The sequence below is a fragment of the Oncorhynchus keta genome, chromosome 2 (assembly GCF_023373465.1).
Source record: "Oncorhynchus keta strain PuntledgeMale-10-30-2019 chromosome 2, Oket_V2, whole genome shotgun sequence".
Taxonomy (NCBI): Eukaryota; Metazoa; Chordata; class Actinopteri; order Salmoniformes; family Salmonidae; genus Oncorhynchus; species Oncorhynchus keta.
In genome coordinates this window covers 6,010,427-6,030,983 of record NC_068422.1, presented here as the reverse complement: position 1 = coordinate 6,030,983, position 20,557 = coordinate 6,010,427, and the positions used below count along the sequence as shown (strand labels likewise).

General features: G+C 44.0%; 1 protein-coding gene across 6 annotated transcripts in view; it reads left to right on the top strand.

Annotated features, from left to right (window-relative positions):
* The first annotated feature begins 257 nt into the window (after positions 1-257).
* The window catches only part of LOC118371013 (regulator of G-protein signaling 17-like), a 373,137-nt gene continuing 352,837 nt past the window's right edge, over positions 258-20,557 (top strand). For 4 of the 6 annotated variants that reach the window (XR_008071180.1, XM_052471086.1, XM_035756302.2 and 1 more), the window contains exons 1-3: positions 258-415; positions 10,036-10,171; positions 19,206-19,336. Coding sequence is in view for 5 of the 6 variants with exons in the window: in XM_052471086.1 (XP_052327046.1) it covers positions 10,169-10,171; positions 19,206-19,336 (134 nt within the window). In the remaining variant the exon portion in view is untranslated. Of the gene's footprint in view, positions 416-10,035; positions 10,310-17,465; positions 17,534-19,205; positions 19,337-20,557 lie in introns of all 6 variants that reach the window. The other 2 variants (XM_035756303.2, XM_035756301.2) reach the window with 2 other exon arrangements.

The window sequence follows — 20,557 nt, the reverse complement described above, 5'->3', positions numbered from 1 at the left end:
TAAGTAACCACTTATGTTACAAGAAACATGTGATATAACACATGACGTGTCATTCGTCCTCATTTACAAAGTCGCACTTTTTAAACCGGGGACAGTGGCTGTCTATGTGGCAAAGACACTAGGAAACGTACAATAAATGCTTCAATATTACTACCTCCATCTTTGAAAAATCAATGTAGCAACTCAGTTTTCCCCACCCTGCAGCCTGGCCAGCGTGAGTTGACAGTGACAGCAGCACGCTTGCGCAGTATGTCCACTGGCTCGGAGTCGGTGCTGAAGTTGGGCGGATGGAAGAAAAACACCGCCGATGGAGATTATAAGGCAGGATGCATCTTTACTGTGCGATTAAACAAGCATCAACATAAAACACGTATAAATGAACCACTACAGAATACTGACAACCAGAATTAAAAGGGTAAGATTATGCATATTCTTCATTCTTCTGTTAAATGTCCCACGAGCTAGCACTAGCCATGCTAGTCTCATAGCTAGCTCTTCATAGCTCTTCTTCGCAGCACAGAAAATGAGAGAACGGTCTAATGTTAGCTAGCTATACAGAAATTGGGGGTTATTCTTATTTTTGTTGATGCGACAATAAGGCACTATCGTAGTTTTCTATTAGTTTTGCATTATCATGCGGTGTCTTGCCAAGCAGAATCAGATTGTCTTTGCAGCTAACGTTACATGCAATGTTTTAGCTAGCTAGTTAGTGCAGAATCACAGCTGCAGATGCTTCGAATCACAGAGAACCACGCACAACACCCCAGGAGCTGCAGGCAAGGACAGCTATGATGCGAATGTTTTAGCAAATTATGGCAAGCATGTGATATGCTGTTAAGTGTATTTAGTTAGCTAGTTCTAAAATGTACGATTTTACCACTGCTCACTAGCTAACTATATCATACATTTCAATTGGCAGCGAGTCAGTTTACTTGGTATGGCTGAACTAGGCTACCGCTCCAGCCTGCCGTTTTCCAAATGGAATAGAAGGGGAGAATCTCAATTGGTTGTGAAGAGGGAACTTGGAAACATTAGAAGTCATTAGAAATGACTCCTCCACAAGCACATCATCAGGCAAATTACCTTTACAGAGGTGGAATGCCAAACTACATGTGTAAAGTGGTAAAAATAAATGCGGAGGTGTGCTAGACATTTTATTAGATAAAACAAACCATAAGTAGCATATACTTTTTAAATGTGTATATGCTTTTCTCCTTAAAGGAAACAGCTGGCACTGTTTCCGCATGCTAACATTTTAGCATTTGTGGCACAAATCCAATTTAATTCATGGGACCAATATTAGCATTTTTTTCATGTATCATGTCCAAATCACCCAAAAGTACACTACATGACCAAAAGTATGTAGAAACCTGCTCTTCGAACATCTCATTCCAAAATCATGTGCATTAATATGGAATTGGTCCCCAAATTGCTGCTATAAAAGCTTCCACTTGTCTGGGAATGCTTTCCACTAGATGTTGGAACATTGCTGTAGGGACTTGCTTCCATTCAGCCGCAAGAGCATTAGTGAGGTTGGGCACTGATGTTGGACGATTAGGCCTGGCTTTCCAATTCATCCCAAATGTGTTTGATGGTCTTCCACACCGATCTCAACAAACCAATCATGTATGGACCTCACTTTGTCATGCTGAAACAGGAAAGGGCCTTCCCCAAACTTTTGTCACAATGTTGGAAGCACAGAATCGTCTAGAATGTCATTGTATGCTGTAGTGTTAAGATTTCCCTTCGCTGGAACTAAGGGGCCTAGCCCGAACCATGAGAAACAGCCCCAGACCATTATTCCTCCTCCACCAAACTGTACACTTGGCACAATGTTTTGGGGCAGGTAGTGTTCTCCTGGCATCCCCCAAACTGAGATTTGTCAAACGGACTGCCAGATGATGAAGCGTGATTCATCAATCCAGAGAACACGTTTTCACTGCTCCAGAGACCAATGACAGCGAGCTTTACGCCACACCAGCCGACGCTTGGCATTGTGCATGGTAATCTTAGGCTTGTGTGTGGCTGCTCAGCCATGGAAACCACGGCTCCTAGACAATTCACAATAACAGCACTTACAGTTGACCGGGGCAGCTCTAGCCGGGCAGAAATCTGACTGACTTGTTGCAAAGGTGACATCCTATGACGGTGCCATGTTGAATTCACTGAGCATTTCAGTAAGGCCATTCTACTGCCAAAGAGGTCCATACAGAAATGGTTTGTTGAGATCGTTTTGGAAAACTATAATACATTTGGGATGATATAATATGTGTATCTTACATTGATTGTGAAGCTCCTGAGTGGCGCAGTGGACTAAGGCACTGCATCTCAGTGCTAGAGTAACACACCTTGCATCTCAGTGCTATAGACACCCTTGTTCGATTCCAGGCTGTATCACAACGGCCATGATTGTGAGTCCCATGGGTTGGCGCACAATTGGCCCAGCGTCATCCGGGTTTGGCCGGTGTAGGCCGTCATTGTAAATAGTAATTTGATCTTAACTGACTTGCCTAGTATAATGTAGGTGAAGTATCTCTTTAACAAATTGACAATTGAATTAGATAGAGCACTAGCCTAATCTTTGTATCGGAGCCATTATGGCGACTGTGACCGCATGGGCAGCGACATTGAGGCTACCTCCATTTTTTTAAAGTAGATTTGTGCATTTGAAAAAAAGCATAAAGCTAATATTAGTGATTTACCTGCAGTGCTGGAAACCTGAAACAAATCTTCTGTATCAGTCATTTACTGTGGCCACTAGATGTCGGTAATATAGCTCAAAGCCATTTACTATCTAGGGAAACCAATTTAAAGAAGGCAATGTTATGATCATTGACTGATCAAACCATAAGAATTAGAGGTTGACCGATTATGATTTTTCAATGCCGATTATTGGGGGACCAAAAAAGCCGATACCTATTAATCGGACGATTTACATTTTTATTTTTTATTTGTCATAATGAAAATTACAACAATACTGAATGAACACTTAATTTAACTTAATATAATACATCAATTAAATCTATTTAGCCTCAAGTAAATAATGAAACATGTTCAATTTGGTTTAAATAATGCAAAAACAAAGTGTTGGAGAAGTGCAATATGCGCAAACGTTTCAGTTCCTTGCTCAGAACATATGAAAGCTGGTGGTTCCTTTTAACATGAGTCTTCAATATTCCCAGGTAAGAAGTTTTAGGTTGTAGTTATTATAGGAATTATAGGACTATTTCCCTCTACCATTTGTATTTCATTAACCTTTGACTATTGGATGTTCTTATAGGCACTTTAGTATTGCCAGTGTAACACTATAGCTTCCGTCCCTCTCCTCGCTCCTCCCTGGGTTCGAACCAGCAACACAACGACAACAGCCACCAACGAAGCAGCGTTACCCATGCAGAGCATGGGGAACAACAACTAGAAGGCTCAGAGCGAGTGGCGTTTGAAACGCTATTAGCGCGCGCTAACTAGCTAGCCATTTCACTTCGCTTACACCAGCCTCATCTCGGGAGTTGATAGGCTTGAAGTCATAAACAGCTCAAAGCTTGACGCACAACGGAGAGCTGCTGGCAAAACGCACGAAAGTCCTGTTTGAATGAATGTTTACGCGCCTGCCTACCACCGCTCAGTCAGATACTTAGATACTTGTATGGTCAGTCAGATTATATGCAACGCAGGACATGCTAGATAATATCTGGTAATATCATCAACCATGTGTAGTTAACTAGTGATTATGATTAATTATTTTTCATAAGATTAGTTTAATGCTAGCTAGAATCTTACCTTGGCTTACTGCATTTGCGTAACAGGCAGTCTCCTTGTGGAGTACAACGAGAGAGAGGCAGGCTGTTATTGCATTGGACTAGTTAACTGTAAGATTGCAAGATTGCATCCCCCGAGCTGACAAGGTGAAAATCTGTCGTTCTGCCCCTGAACAAGGCAGTTAACCCACCGTTCCTAGGACGTCATTGAAAATAAGAATGTGTTCTTAACTGACTTGCCTAGTTAAATAAAGGTATTTAAAAAATCGGCACCCAAAAATACCGATTTCCGATTGTTTGAAAACTTGAAATCGGCCATTCCGATTAGTCGGTCGACCTCTAATAAGAATCCCAACACAGTTAACTATTTTAAAATGATGGCAATGTCCATGCTAAAATTAATTATATCCATCTAGAGTCCTATATATATCTCAATGGTATTGACACTCCTACAATATAGCGACTCCGTTTCTGCGCCACAGAGGATAGAAGGACGGAGGAGCCAAGGAGAGGACGGACTTATGCCCAATTGAGAAAATGCCATAGGCTATCACACAAACAGCCATGATGTAAAATTGCCATGCATTCATTCCAGTCTAGCTATTTAATTGACAGTACTGTAGTGATGATGGACTATACCGTGTCAATTTCCTGGGAATGTCAACCTGATCATGAAAAATAAAATGTATTTTTTTAAAAATATTTAAAAAAAATAAAGATCCTTCATGTCTAAATGTTGGAGTACAGACTTTATTTGACCAGTTAAAGTAGAAAAACTGCATGCATTTTGGACATTACGAAGTAGGAGGCCAAGTCTCAAATACGTTTTTTTCAGTCAGTCATATTTCATGGCTTGCCTGAAAGGGCTCCCAGAGCTTGTTTTTCCACTCACAGCTATCCACCAGTGTTTATGAAGTTGAGATGTTAATGAAGTAGGGCTGACCCCATCTAGTCGATTGTTTTAGTTGATAGGCTGTTGGTCAACAGATTTAAAAATAATAACAATAATTACATTAAATTGTAGAATAGACACACTTTTTTTTTTCATGGCACATGAGACCCCAGCCTTATTTGTGCTTGGATGGCACAGTCCATCACTCTTAAGACTGGCATCTGACAAGTAAGACAGTATTTGCCTTGGCACGCCAAGCAATTTGATAAAGTTGATAAAATAAGTGAAATTGCATTTGTTTAAAAAAAATAGCTACTGCTTTGGACATGACACCTTTTGTAAGTGTATTCCTTAGGCCTACAGTATGTGTGAAGATAATGTGTCTTTGGAATGTCAGGTCAAGTAGAAGGGGATGCACAAGTTGTGTCTAATGCGCTCTCTCCCACCAATTCATGCGCACCAATTCAATTTCATTGTGTGAATTGTATGTTCTTTGATTGTTTGTCGATCAATTCCTCATCACCAGTAGTACATTTACTCTTAATCCCCATTTCCAATCTACAATGTTTGTTTGGTTAGGGTCATTTCTGTTAATGCATTCATTATTTTATTATACCAGTATTTTGCGGTTCTCATTGTCTGAGTGGACATGTTTTTTTTGCAGAGCTCACAACCTATGCTACACTTGTGATGAACAAGTTTTAGTTTATTTCATTCCATTTACTCATTGTCTTTTGTTTGAAGCGCTCTTGTCAGTGTTGAGCAAGGACACGCACCTGATTTATGCATAGAAGTAGGCGTAGGCTACCTAGACTGCACGCAAATGTATAATTGTGCCCATTTGTGGATCTACTTTTACATTTAGCAGATGCTCTTATTCAGAGCGGTCCTCTATTGAGACTGAGGATAGTCCTGGGGATGAGTCCTTTGTTGGGGGACTGAGGAGAGGTCCTGGGGATTTGAGTCCTCTGTTGGGACTGAGGAGAGGTCCTGGGGATTTGAGTCCTCTATTGGGACTGAGGAGAGTCCTGGGGATTTGAGTCCTCTATTGGGACTGAGGAGAATCCTGGGGATTTGAGTCCTCTATTGGGACTGAGGAGAGTCCTGGGGATTTGAGTCCTCTATTGGGACTGAGGAGAGTCCTGGGGATGAGTCCTCTGTTGGGACTGAGGAGAGATCCTGGGGATGTGAGTCCTCTGTTGGGACTGAGGAGAGATCCTGGGGATGTGAGTCCTCTGTTGGGACTGAGGAGAGATCCTAGGGATGTGAGTCCTCTGTTGGGACTGAGGAGAGGTCCTGGGGATGCGAGTCCTCTGTTGGGACTGAGGAGAGGTCCTGGGGATGCGAGTCCTCTGTTGGGACTGAGGAGAGGTCCTGGGGATGCGAGTCCTCTGGGACTGAGGAGAGGTCATGGGGATGCGAGTCCTCTGTTTGGACTGAGGAGAGGTCATGGGGATGCGAGTCCTCTGTTGGGACTGAGGAGAGGTCCTGGGGATGCGAGTCCTCTGTTGGGACTGAGGAGAGGTCCTGGGGATGCCAGTCCTCTGTTGGGACTGAGGAGAGGTCCTGGGGATGCCAGTCCTCTGTTGGGACTGAGGAGAGGTCCTGGGGATGCCAGTCCTCTGTTGGGACTGAGGAGAGGTCCTGGGGATGCCAGTCCTCTGTTGGGACTGAGGAGAGGTCCTGGGGATGCCAGTCCTCTGTTGGGACTGAGGAGAGGTCATGGGGATGCGAGTCCTCTGTTGGGACTGAGGAGAGGTCATGGGGATGCGAGTCCTCTGTTGGGACTGAGGAGAGGTCCTGGGGATGCGAGTCCTCTGTTGGGACTGAGGAGAGGTCCTGGGGATGCGAGTCCTCTGTTGGGACTGAGGAGAGGTCCTGGGGATGCGAGTCCTCTGTTGGGACTGAGGAGAGGTCCTGGGGATGCGAGTCCTCTGTTGGGACTGAGGAGAGGTCCTGGGGATGCGAGTCCTCTGTTGGGACTGAGGAGAGGTCCTGGGGATGCGAGTCCTCTGTTGGGACTGAGGAAAGGTCCTGGGGATGGGACTGAGGAGAGGTCCTGGGGATGCGAGTCCTCTGTTGGGACTGAGGAAAGGTCCTGGGGATGGGACTGAGGAGAGGTCCTGGGGATGCCAGTCCTCTGTTGGGACTGAGGAGAGGTCCTGGGGATGCCAGTCCTCTGTTGGGACTGAGGAGAGGTCCTGGGGATGCCAGTCCTCTGTTGGGACTGAGGAGAGGTCCTGGGGATGCCAGTCCTCTGTTGGGACTGAGGAGAGGTCCTGGGGATGCCAGTCCTCTGTTGGGACTGAGGAGAGGTCCTGGGGATGCCAGTCCTCTGTTGGGACTGAGGAGAGGTCCTGGGGATGCGAGTCCTCTGTTGGGACTGAGGAGAGGTCATGGGGATTCGAGTCCTCTGTTGGGACTGAGGAGAGGTCATGGGGATGCGAGTCCTCTGTTGGGACTGAGGAGAGGTCCTGGGGATGCGAGTCCTCTGTTGGGACTGAGGAAAGGTCCTGGGGATGGGACTGAGGAGAGGTCCTGGGGATGTGAGTCCTCTGGGACTGAGGAGAGTCCTGGGGATGTGCAACAGCATGTTATTGTTAGTCGAACATTTTCTTATGCTACCGTTTGGGTAGGCCCACTCTTCACATACAGTACCAGTCAAAAGTTTGGACACACCTACTCATTCCAGGGTTTTTCTTTATTTGTACTATTTTCTACATTGTAGAATAATAGTGAAGACATTAAAACTATGAAATAACACTTATGGAATCATGTTGTAACCAAAAAAGTGTTAAACAAATTAAAATATATTTTCTATTTGAGATTCTTCAAAGTAGCAACCATGTGTCTTGATGACAGCTTTGCACACTCTTGGCATTCTCTCAACCAGCTTCATGAGGTAGTCGCCTGGAATGCATTTCAATTAACAGGTGTGCTTTGTGGAATTTCTTTCCTTCTTTATGCGTTTGAGCCAATCAGTTGTATTGTGACAAGGTAAGGTTGGTATACAGAAGATATCCCTATTTGGTAAAATACCAATTCCATATTATGGCAAGAACAGCTCAAATAAGCAAAGTGAAATGACAGTCCATTGCTTTAAGTCATGAAGGTCTGTCAATCCTGAAAATTTCAAGTGCAGTCGCAAAAAACATCATGCGCTATGATGAAACTGGCTCTCATTAGGACTGCCACAGGAAAGGAAGATCTAGAGTTACCTCTGCTGCAGAGGATAAGTTCAATAGAGTTACCAGCCTCAGAAATTGCAGCACAAATAAATGCTTCACAGAGTTCAATTAACAGACACACCTCAACATCAACTGTTCAGAGGAGACTGTGTGAATCAGGCATTCATGGTTGAATTGCTGCAAAGAAGCCACTACTAAAGGACACCAATAAGAAGAGGCTTGCTTGGGCCAAGAAACACGAGCAATGGACATTAGACCAGTAAAAATGTGTCCTTTGGTCTGAGTCTAAATTTGAGATGTTAGGTTCCACCCGCTGTGTCTTTGTGAGACAGAGTAGGTGAACGGAGGATCTTCGTATGTGTGGTTCCCACCATGAAGCATGAAGGAAGAGGTGTGGGGGTGCTTTGCTGTTGACACTGTCTGTGATTTACTTAGAATTCAAGGCACACTTATCTAGTATGGCTACCACAGCATCCTACAGCGATACACCATCCCATCTGGTTTGCGCTTAGTGTGACTGTCATTTGTTTTTAAACTGGACAACAACCTCAAGGCTGTGTAAAGGCTATTTTACCAAGAAGGAGAGTGATGGAGTGCTGCATCAAACGACCTAGCCACCACAATCACCCGACCTCAACCCAATTGAGATGGTTTGGGATCAATTGGACTACAGAGTGAATGAAAAGCAGCCAAAAAATGCTCAGCATATGTGGGAACTCCTTTAAGAATGTTGGATAAGCATTCCAGGTGACTACCTCATGAAGCTGGTTGAGAGAATGCCAAGAGTATGCAAAGCTGTCAAGGCAAACAATGGCTACTGTGAAGAATCTCAAATATAAAATATATTTAGATTTGTTTAACAATTTTTTTGGTAACTGTTATTTAATAGTTTTGATGTCTTCATTGTTATTCTACAATGTAGAAAATAGTAAAAAATAAAGAACAACCCTTGAATGAGTAGGTGTGTCCAAACTTTTGACTGGTACTGTATGTCTATTTTTTGTTTATTGGATAGGACCTGAAGTATAGAGGAGACGGTGCTGAAATAGCAGTGGGCCAGATTGGAGGAGAGGGTGCTGAAATAGCAGTGGGCCAGATTGGAGGAGAGGGTGCTGAAATAGCAGTGGGCCAGATTGGAGGGTACTATACAGAGGATCAGAAATAGCAGTGGGACAGATTGGAGGAGTGGTAGCTGAAATAGCAGTGGGACAGATTGGAGGAGAGGTAGCTGAAATAGCAGTGGGCCAGATTGGAGGAGAGGGTGCTGAAATAGCAGTGGGACAGATTGGAGGAGTGGTAGCTGAAATAGCAGTGGGACAGATTGGAGGAGAGGTAGCTGAAATAGCAGTGGGCCAGATTGGAGGAGAGGGTGCTGAAATAGCAGTGGGCCAGATTGGAGGAGAGGGTGCTGAAATAGCAGTGGGACAGATTGGAGGAGAGGGTGCTGAAATAGCAGTGGGCCAGATTGGAGGAGAGGGTGCTGAAATAGCAGTGGGCCTGATTGGAGGGTACTATACAGAGGATCAGAAATAGCAGTGGGACAGATTGAAATTCCTAGGCCAGTAGACCCTTTTTCCTGACAGAGTTAACTTTGACTTGTAAGTATATGGAATAAAGTGTTTATTGTGAACCTCCTGATCCTCTGTATAGTACCCTGCCTTGCTGAGGTCTGTCAGTGGCTCTCCCCAGGCCATGTTAGGAAGCAGATGAGAAAGGATCTCTGTAGTTGTCATGGATATGACCATCTAGACCTCTTCAGTCATGTGTTTGCAGTAGTTCTGCAGTACAGAACGCATGTGAGAACAGTCACTTTTGAAAACTGTTAGACTATTGCCTCCATTATGCACAGTTTCATTTTTGGAGGTGTCGAATAAGAGACCGACCAGGATTTGTGGTGGAGTTCATCAACACAGAGTGAAAAGTAGGCCTAATGCAGGGGTGGCAAACTCAAATCCTGGAGGGCCATGTTTCCACTTTTTATTTAATTTCTAATTTTTAACCAATTAAGTAAGACCTAGACTACTAGGTGAAGGGAGTTCCTAACTAATCAATGACCTTAATTAATCAATCACCTGCAGACACATGGTCTTCCAGGAATTGAGCTTGACACTCCTGGCCTAATGGTCAAAGGTTAATATAAACCTACTATCTGTCTGTACAATATTACTATGCACTGTATTTCTGTTCTTTTTCTCAGATGGTATATTTTTGCTCCCCTTGCACGCAACACTGCAAATGGTCCACCCACTGAGTCCCTGAGCTCTGCTGAGACCCAGGGCGGAGACTGCTGTCCTCCTCATCCCTCCTCACCACCTGGCCCTCCATCAGTGATGGTGAGAACAACAATACTACTCTGTAGACGCAGCCTAGTGCTTTACTTCTGAACCCACCCAAGTTCAACCAACCATTTACCTCAGCGCCATGACTCTCCTGCCGTGTCTGTCTGTGGAAACAACTGACTAATTCTCATGGTAGGTTACTTAGGGCAGAGTTCCATGTCCTTATAGTAGTGAATGTGAATGCTAAGTTTCATCCTACATATATCTGTCCACCATTTAAGGAAATTCAGTATGCTCCTATTTGAATTCTCAAAATTCTATTCAGCTGTATGCATCTGACAGACTACTATAAATTGCTCTGGAATAGTGTTTGCAGAATGGGTAGAAACTGGAGGGTGGCAGGAGGGCCGGGACCCTTGGAGGCTGCTTTAGATCGGCCCTATTAATTAAGCCTACAGTACCCTATTAACCCTATTAAGCCTATTAAGCCTACATTACCCTGCTAAGCCCATTAACCCTATTAAGCCTACATTACCCTGCTAAGCCTATTAACCCTATTAAGCCTACATTATCCTGCTAAGCCTATTGAGTCTACATTATCCTGCTAAGCCTATTGAGTCTACATTATCCTGCTAAGCCTATTGAGTCTACATTACCCTACTAAGCCTATTGGGTCTACATTACCCTGCTAGCCCAATTATGCCTATAGTGCCCTACTAACCATATTAAGCCAACATTAACCTACTAGCCCCGTTTTTAAGCCTTCATTACCTCAAATGTAAGATGCAGGCCTGGCTAGGATCACCAGCTGTTAATAATGAGTAAATTAGCTTTAGATTTAAAAAGATAATCATATTTGCCATTGAACAAAATAATTTGTGCTGCTATGAGTGACCAGTACTGAGAGCACACTATTAAGGAATGGCAACCACAAAACGCTTTCTGGATCTTCCCACTGAAACAACCAACCAAGGCCCATTGAGGGGAGTAAGTCCAATATCCCTCCTCTGCTGTATTTTGTACTTTTGTACCTCTGCTGTATTTTGTACGCTGGGCAATATGGACAACAAATGTACCCTTTTTTTTGCGATAACTAGAATTCAGCAATCATTTACAATACCATTTTTTGGGGGTGGGGGGGTGCTTAAGCTGGGCAATATGGACAAAAAAAAAATATTGTGATAAAGGTTACTATTTGGCTCGATAACAATGCAACGATATAACAATCAGTATTTTAATGGACCGTTACCTTACATTAGCGGCAGGGCTCAAGACAAAAGTTTTCAGTGCCAAGTAAGATAACAGATGGTAGCCTCAAAGTTAGCTATTTCATGTAACATATCCAGGGAAATCAGGATTTATGTTTCGATGCGCAACCTGTCAAAAATAGCATCCAGAATTAGAATATTTAATTTCTGGTTCTATAGAGAATTTGCCAACCTCTTTGTCGTTATTGGCCTAAAGGTTGTTTTATTCACCACCTGAAGAAGGGGGAACTCAACACTTATATCAAATAAAATCAAATCAAAATCAAATCAAATCAAATTTTATTTGTCACATACACATGGTTAGCAGATGTTAATGCGAGTGTAGCGAAATGCTTGTGCTTCTAGTTCCGACAATGCAGTGATAACCAACAAGTAATCTAACTAACAATTCCAAAACTACTGTCTTATACACAGTGTAAGGGGATAAGGAATATGTACATAAGGATATATGAATGAGTGATGGTACAGAGCAGCATACAGTAGATGGTATCGAGTACAGTATATACATATGAGATGAGTATGTAAACAAAGTGGCATAGTTAAAGTGGCTAGTGATACATGTATTACATAAGGATGCAGTCGATGATGTAGAGTACAGAATATACATATGCATATGAGATGAATAATGTAGGGTAAGTAACATTATATAAGGTAGCATTGTTTAAAGTGGCTAGTGATATATTTACATAATTTCCCATCAATTCCCATTATTAAAGTGGCTGGAGTTGGGTCAGTGTCAATGACAGTGTGTTGGCAGCAGCCACTCAATGATAGTGGTGGCTGTTTAACAGTTTGATGGCCTTGAGATAGAAGCTGTTTTTCAGTCTCTCGGTCCCAGCTTTGATGCACCTGTACTGACCTCGCCTTCTGGATGATAGCGGGGTGAACAGGCAGTGGTTCGGGTGGTTGATGTCCTTGATGATCTTTATGGCCTTGCTGTAGCATCGGGTGGTGTAGGTGTCCTGGAGGGCAGGTAGTTTGCCCCCGGTGATGCGTTGTGCAGACCTCACTACCCTCTGGAGAGCCTTACGGTTGAGGGCGGAGCAGTTGCCGTACCAGGCGGTGATACAGCCCGCCAGGATGCTCTCGATTGTGCATCTGTAGAAGTTTGTGAGTGCTTTTGGTGACAAGCCAAATTTCTTCAGCCTCCTGAGGTTGAAGAGGCGCTGCTGCGCCTTCTTCACGACGCTGTCAGTGTGAGTTGACCAATTCAGTTTGTCTGTGATGTGTATGCCATGGAACTTAAAACTTGCTACCCTCTCCACTACTGTTCCATCGATGTGGATAGGGGGGTGTTCCCTCTGCTGTTTCCTGAAGTCCACAATCATCTCCTTAGTTTTGTTGACGTTGAGTGTGAGGTTATTTTCCTGACACCACACTCCGAGGGCCCTCACCTCCTCCCTGTAGGCCGTCTCGTCGTTGTTGGTAATCAAGCCTACCACTGTTGTGTCGTCCGCAAACTTGATGATTGAGTTGGAGGCGTGCGTGGCCACGCAGTCGTGGGTGAACAGGGAGTACAGGAGAGGGCTCAGAACGCACCCTTGTGGGGACCGTGTTGAGGATCAGCGGGGAGGAGATGTTGTTGCCTACCCTCACCACCTGGGGGCGGCCCGTCAGGAAGTCCAGTACCCAGTTGCACAGGGCGGGGTAGAGACCCAGGGTCTCGAGCTTGATGACGAGCTTGGAGGGTACTATGGTGTTGAATGCCGAGCTGTAGTCGATAAACAGCATTCTCACATAGGTATTCCTCTTGTCCAGGTGGGTTAGGGCAGTGTGCAGTGTGGTTGAGATTGCATCGTCTGTGGACCTATTTGGGCGGTAAGCAAATTGGAGTGGGTCTAGGGTGTCAGGTAGGGTGGAGGTGATATGGTCCTTGACTAGTCTCTCAAAGCACTTCATGATGACGGAAGTGAGTGCTACGGGCGGTAGTCGTTTAGCTCAGTTACCTTAGCTTTCTTGGGAACAGGAACAATGGTGGCCCTCTTGAAGCATGTGGGAACAGCAGACTGGTATAGGGATTGATTGAATATGTCCGTAAACACACCGGCCAGCTGGTCTGCGCATGCTCTGAGGCGCGGCTGGGGATGCCGTCTGGGCCTGCAGCCTTGCGAGGGTTAACACGTTTAAATGTCTTACTCACCTCGGCTGCAGTGAAGGAGAGACTGCATGTTTTCGTTGCAGGCCTTGTCAGTGGCACTGTATTGTCCTCAAAGCGGGCAAAAAAGTTATTTAGTCTGCCTGGGAGCAAGACATCCTGGTCCGTGACTGGGCTGGGTTTCTTCTTGTAGTCCGTGATTGACTGTAGACCCTGCCACATGCCTCTTGTGTCTGAGCCATTGAATTGAGATTCCACTTTGTCTCTGTACTGACGCTTAGCTTGTTTAATAGCCTTGCGGAGGGAATAGCTGCATTGTTTATATTCGGACATGTTACCAGACACCTTGCCCTGATTAAAAGCAGTGGTTCGCGCTTTCAGTTTCACGCGAATGCTGCCATCAATCCACGGTTTCTGGTTTGGGAATGTTTTTATCGTTGCTATGGGAACGACATCTTCGAAGCACGTTCTAATGAACTCGCACACCGAATCAGCGTATTCGTCAATATTTTCATCTGACGCAATACGAAACATGTCCCAGTCCACGTGATGGAAGCAGTCTTGGAGTGTGGAGTCAGCTTGGTCGGACCAGCGTTGGACAGACCTCAGCGTGGGAGCCTCTTGTTTTAGCTTCTGCCTGTAGGCAGGGATCAGCAAAATGGAGTCGTGGTCAGCTTTTCCGAAAGGGGGGCGGGGCAGTGCCTTATATGCCTCGCGGAAGTTAGAGTAACAATGATCCAAGGTTTTACCACCCCTGGTTGCGCAATCGATATGCTGATAAAATTTAGGGAGTCTTGTTTTCAGATTAGCTTTGTTAAAATCCCCAGCTACAATGAATGCAGCCTCCGGATAAATGGTTTCCAGTTTGCAAAGAGTTAAATAAAGTTTGTTCAGAGCCATCGATGTGTCTGCTTGGGGGGGATATATACGGCTGTGATTATAATCGAAGAGAATTCTCTTGGAAGATAATGCGGTCTACATTTGATTGTGAGGAATTCTAAATCAGGTGAACAGAAGGATTTGAGTTCCTGTATGTTTCCTTCATCACACCATGTCTCGTTAGTCATGAGGCATACGCCCCCGCCACTCTTCTTACCAGAGAGATGTTTGTTTCTGTCGGCGCGATGCGTGGAGAAACCCGTTGGCTGCACCGCATCGGATAGCGTCCCCCAGGTGGTAAGGGTAGGTAACAACACATCTGCCACGCTGGTCCTTAACACTTGGGCTTAGTCCCCTCCTGTACTCCCTGTTCACCCACGACTGCATGGCCAAGCACGACTCCAACACCATCATTCAATTTGTTGACGACACAACAGTGGTAGGCCTGATCACCGACAACGATGAGACCTGGCAGTGTGGTGCCAGGACAACAACCTCGCTCTCAATGTGAGCAAGACGAAGGAGACTGCTAACTCTGAATATGATATTGTTGCTGTATAGACATGTAGGCTAATTGATTAATCAATCAGTAAATGTAGGCTAATGTCCTACAAAAACGTTGTAGGACTGCATCTCTCCCTACACTGTGTGCACAAGGGGAGGGGGAGTGAGAGTAGCTCTCACACAGCAGCCAACAGCGAAACAGGCACAGGCAGATACTCTCATAGCATGAATCAACATAATGCATAAGTTATTACTTCTGACCAAATAATGGTTTTCGAAAAATCTATAAGAATGTTGTGTACGAAAATCAATCAAACGTTTGCGATGTACGCAAAATGAGGAAGGCAATGTTAGTGTCGGTAATTTTCTCTTTATCGTCCTATAGCAAGATCAAAGACAGTACATTTCCCAAATGGCTAATGAAATATAAATTCTCATCACTGTCGTTTGACAGTAGAAATACAGTAAAAAATTAATCCTGGCCAAAATGTGATGGAGTTGCAGAATGAAAAGGAGGTTCTTTGGCTAAGCCTATATTTGTGTTTCCACATGGAGAGTTTATTTGCATTTCTTTTCAGTGGCGTGGACGTGTCCCCAGCTAGAACAAAGGTGTTTGTCACTGTATTTTGCATCAATGTGCATGTTTTCCACCGGTGGAAGGTGAATTACCGATGGCTGCTCAAGTGGTCAACTCAGGATTTGCATATTTGGCCTGTTGGTCCATGTATCATCATGGATGTTAAAGTTTAGGCTACTCAGAGAGACAGGAAACCTCCTCACTGATCATTGATAGTGTCCATAAATAAGGAGCAAAAGTTGAATGATGACTTTGCAGGTAAGATGATCCTTTATTTAATAGTTTTTGGATTCAAATGAGGGCAGAGAGGAAATGTATTTTTAAAGGTTAGCCTAAATATATAATCTCTATTACTACTTGGGGCTCGTGCTCCACACCCAGATTATGATTATTATAATTATAATCTGTTCTTTGGGATTGATTTGAAACCAGCATTATTGTACCATTCAGCACCAGGATGTTAATAATAGTGGTGATTGTACCAGAATGTTTTCATTGTTGGCTCACGTCTTTTTACGTTTGATCGTCTTATTTACTAGGGATGTTCCCAATAGGCTCCTAATTGGTTTGGGTTGTTTGACCGAATGTGCTTGATAGGAAGTAAAACATTTGACTTTGTATCCTACTTTTTTTGGCTCTCACAATGGAGATATTCAAATCAAATTGTATTTGTCACATGCGCCGAATACAACAGGTGTAGGTAGACCTTACCATGAAATGCTTACTTAAAATCCCTTAACCAACAATGCAGTTCAAGAAATAGAGTATAAAAAAAGATTTACTAAATAAACTAATGTAAAAAAAAATCAAGAATCAATCAAGAAGTAACACAATAAATGTACATAACAATTACAAGGCTATATACAGGTGGTACCGGTACCAAGTCAATGTGCGGGGGTACAGGTTAGTAGAGGTAATTTGTAAAGTGACTATGCATAGATGATAAACAGCGAGTTGCAGCAATGTAAAAACAAATGGGGGGGTCAGTCAATGTAAATAGTCTGGGTGGATTCATATTTCAGCAGGCTTATGGCTTGGGGGTAGAAGCTGTTAAGAAGCCTTTTGATTCTAGACTTGGTGCTCCGGTACCACTTGCCATGTGGTAGCCCATAGAACAGTCTATGACTTTGGGGACTGGAGATGTTAACTTTTTGGGCTTCCTCTGACACCGCCTAGTATATATGTCCTGGATGTCAGGAAGCTTGTCCCCAGTGATGTACAGGGCCATACGCACTACCCTCTGTAGTGCCTTAGTCAGATGCCGAGCAGTTGTAATCCTAGGCGGTGATGCAACCGTTCAGGATGCTCTCGATGGTTCAGCTGTAGACCTTTGGGACTCATGTTAAGTCTTTTCAGTCTCCTGAGGCGGAATAGGTTTTGTTGTGCCCTCTTCACAGCTGTCTTGGTGTGTTTGGACCAACTTAGTTTGTTGGTGATGTGGACACCAAGGAACTTGAAACTCTTGACCTGCTCCACTACAACCCCGACGATGTTAATGTTCGGCCCTCCTTTTCCTATAGTCCACGATCAGCTCCTTCGTCTTGCTCACATTGAGAGCGAGGTTGTTGTCCTGGCACCACACTGCCAGGTCTCATCGTTGTCGATGATCAGGCCTACCACTGTTGTGTCGTCAACAAATTGAATGATGGTGTTGGAGTCGTGCTTGGCCATGCAGTCGTGGGTGAACAGGGAGTACAGGAGGGGACTAAGCCCAAGTGTTAAGGACCAGCGTGGCAGATGTGTTGTTACCTACCCTTACCACCTGGGGGCGGCCCGTCAGGAAGTCCAGGATCAAGTTGCAAATGGAGGTGTTTAGTCCCAGGATCCTTAGCTTAGTGATGAGCTTTGTGTGCACTATGGTGTTGAACGCTGACACAGCTATTGCGCTGCAACCTTTTAGGCTAGCTTGTTTTCTTCCCCATTACTCACATATAGGCCTAGTAGGCTATAGAGCCCTCAAACTACACCTTGGAATTCAAAGCCAGTTCCACTGCATTTTTTTCTCCATTGTTCCCCTCTAATCAGGGTCTGATTTAGACCTGGGACACCAGGTGGGTGCAATTCATTATCAGGTTGGCTTCGGACTTCGTAGGGTAAGTATTGAAAACCCTTTCTCCACATATAGACCTAGTAAGCTATAGACCTTCTAGTCACATACAGGCCGTGTAAGCTATATAACCTTTACTCACATATAGACCGAGTAAGCTATACACCCTTTACTCACATATAGACCTAGTAGGCTATACACCCTTTACTCACATATAGACCTAGTAGGCTATACACCCTTTACTCACATATAGACCTAGTAGGCTATACACCCTTTACTCGCATGTAGACCTAGTAGGCTATACACCCTTTACTCGCATATAGACCTAGTAGGCTATACACCCTTTACTCGCATGTAGACCTAGTAGGCTATACACCCTTTACTCGCATATAGACCTAGTAGGCTATACACCCTTTACTCGCATATAGACCTAGTAGGCTATACACCCTTTACTCGCATATAGACCTAGTAGGCTATACACCCTTTACTCGCATATAGACCTAGTAGGCTATACACCCTTTACTCGCATATAGACCTAGTAGGCTATACACCCTTTACTCGCATATAGACCTAGTAGGCTATACACCCTTTACTCGCATATAGACCTAGTAGGCTATACACCCTTTACTCGCATGTAGACCTAGTAGGCTATACACCCTTTACTCGCATGTAGACCTAGTAGGCTATACACCCTTTACTCGCATGTAGACCTAGTGGGCTATACACCCTTTACTCGCATATAGACCTAGTAGGCTATACAACCCTTTACTCGCATGTAGACCTAGTAGGCTATACACCCTTTACTCGCATGTAGACCTAGTAGGCTATACACCCTTTACTCGCATGTAGACCTAGTAGGCTATACACCCTTTACTCGCATGTAGACCTAGTAGGCTATACACCCTTTACTCGCATGTAGACCTAGTAGGCTATACACCCTTTACTCGCATGTAGACCTAGTAAGCTATACACCCTTTACTCGCATATAGACCTAGTAGGCTATACACCCTTTACTCACATATAGATCTTGTAGGCTATACACCCTTTACTCACTTGTAGGCTATATAACCTTTACTCACATATAGACCTCGTAGGCTATACACCCTTTACTCACATATAGACCTAGTAGTCTATACACCCTTTACTCACATATAGACCTAGTAGGCTACATAACCTTTACTCACATATACGCCTTGTAGGCTATACACCCTTTACTCACATGCAGGCTTAGTAAACTCTAGACAGTACCTCCTTGTCATTGTGGAAGTACAGAACTTTATTCTTTGCTCATGGTCATGTCTTTGCATGTGGAGGTAGTGTCAATGATATACTTACATTCTTATACTTACTTGCCTAGTGTCTTATACTTACTTGCCTAGTGTCATTTAGGTGAACAGCCTGGAAAGCCTGGATTCGAACCAGGGACTGTAGTGGTGCCTCTTGCACTGAGATGCAGTGCCTTAGACCGTTGTGTATCTATTTAACTGTACTGGAATGCTTAAAAGGCCGCTAAAATGTTCAATATCAGTTATCGGTATCCGAGGGGGGGTTTGGCAAGGAAATCCGAGGGGGGGTTTGGCAAGGAAAATATTGGATATCAGTATCGGCCAAAAATGTGATATCAGTGCATCACTATCCCTAACCAATGTTGTGATATTCATCCATCTATGAGGAAGATAGGATTGTCCCTAACCAGCTTGTTTGGGTTTTCTCCACAGCCCCGAAGTTTAAGCGGAGTTGACATGAGAAAACGGCAGCAGCCACACATTGAAGGACGTCCCCAGGCGCCTGGCCACCCACGACCCAACAACTGCTGCATGTGCTGGTGTGGTTGTTGTAAATGCCTCTGGTACGTCAAACCTCCCTTTCTGGTTTCTGTCCCCATGTCTCCTCCATTTTCAATTGGTCATGGTTCTCCAAATAACCTGAAGTCCCTGCTATAGACTGAATAAGAAACATTACTTTCATGACCACATCCCTTTCAACCTCACTCTAAAAATGTTTTGATATAAGTGGGGGAAGAGTAGTGTAAACTAGAGGGAGTTGTCCCCCCTTTAAGTCAAAATGACCAATATTCATACATTATTCACTTTATCAACCCAGTATTTAGGCCAATCGCATTGTGTAGAGATCAAGGTAATGAATGCTGAAATACTGTAGGTATTTTTCCGCTCAGTGTTTTCAGTACTATGGGTGCATAAACAATGTTTCAGACCAATTATCTGCTGCATGGGGAAATAATTTAATAAGACACTCCCATATACTACTGCTTACTAGGGCCGGGAATTGCCAGGGCCCTCACGATACGATATTATCGCTCTACTTAGGTGCCGATACGATACTGTATTTATTGCGACTCACGGTACTGTATGTATTGTTATTCATACAATTCTATAGGTTGCGACTTTTACGATTCTATGTACAGTACCAGTCAAAAGTTTAACTATTTTCTACATTGTAGAATAATAGTGAAGAGTATGAAATAACACATATGGAATCATATAGTAACCAAAAAGTGTTAAACAAATCAAAACATATATTTTAGATTCTTCGAAGTTCCACCCTTTGCCTTGATGACAGATTTGCACACTCTCGCCATTCTCTCAACCAGCTTCACCTGGAATGCTTTTCCAACCGCCTTGTTCCCACATATGCTGAGCTATTCCTTCATTCTGCGGTCCAACTCATCCCAAACCATCTTTTTTTTTTTGTTGTTGTTGAATTTGACCCCTTTTTCTCCCCAATTTCGTGATATCCAATTGTTTTAGTAGCTACTATCTTGTCTCATCGCTACAACTCCCGTCTGGGCTTGGGAGAGACGAAGGTTGAAAGTCATGCATCCTCCGATACACGACCCAACCAAGCCGCACTGCTTCTTAACCTCTAGTGACACCCCGTGAATGGGACCGTTGTCATCTGACACTAATTAGCATAACGCAACAGACATAAATATTCCTAGAAAATATTCATATTCATGAAAATCACAAATGAAATATATTGAGACACAGCTTTGCCTTTTGTTAATCACCCTGTCGTCTCAGATTTTCTAAATCTGCTTTACAGCCAAAGC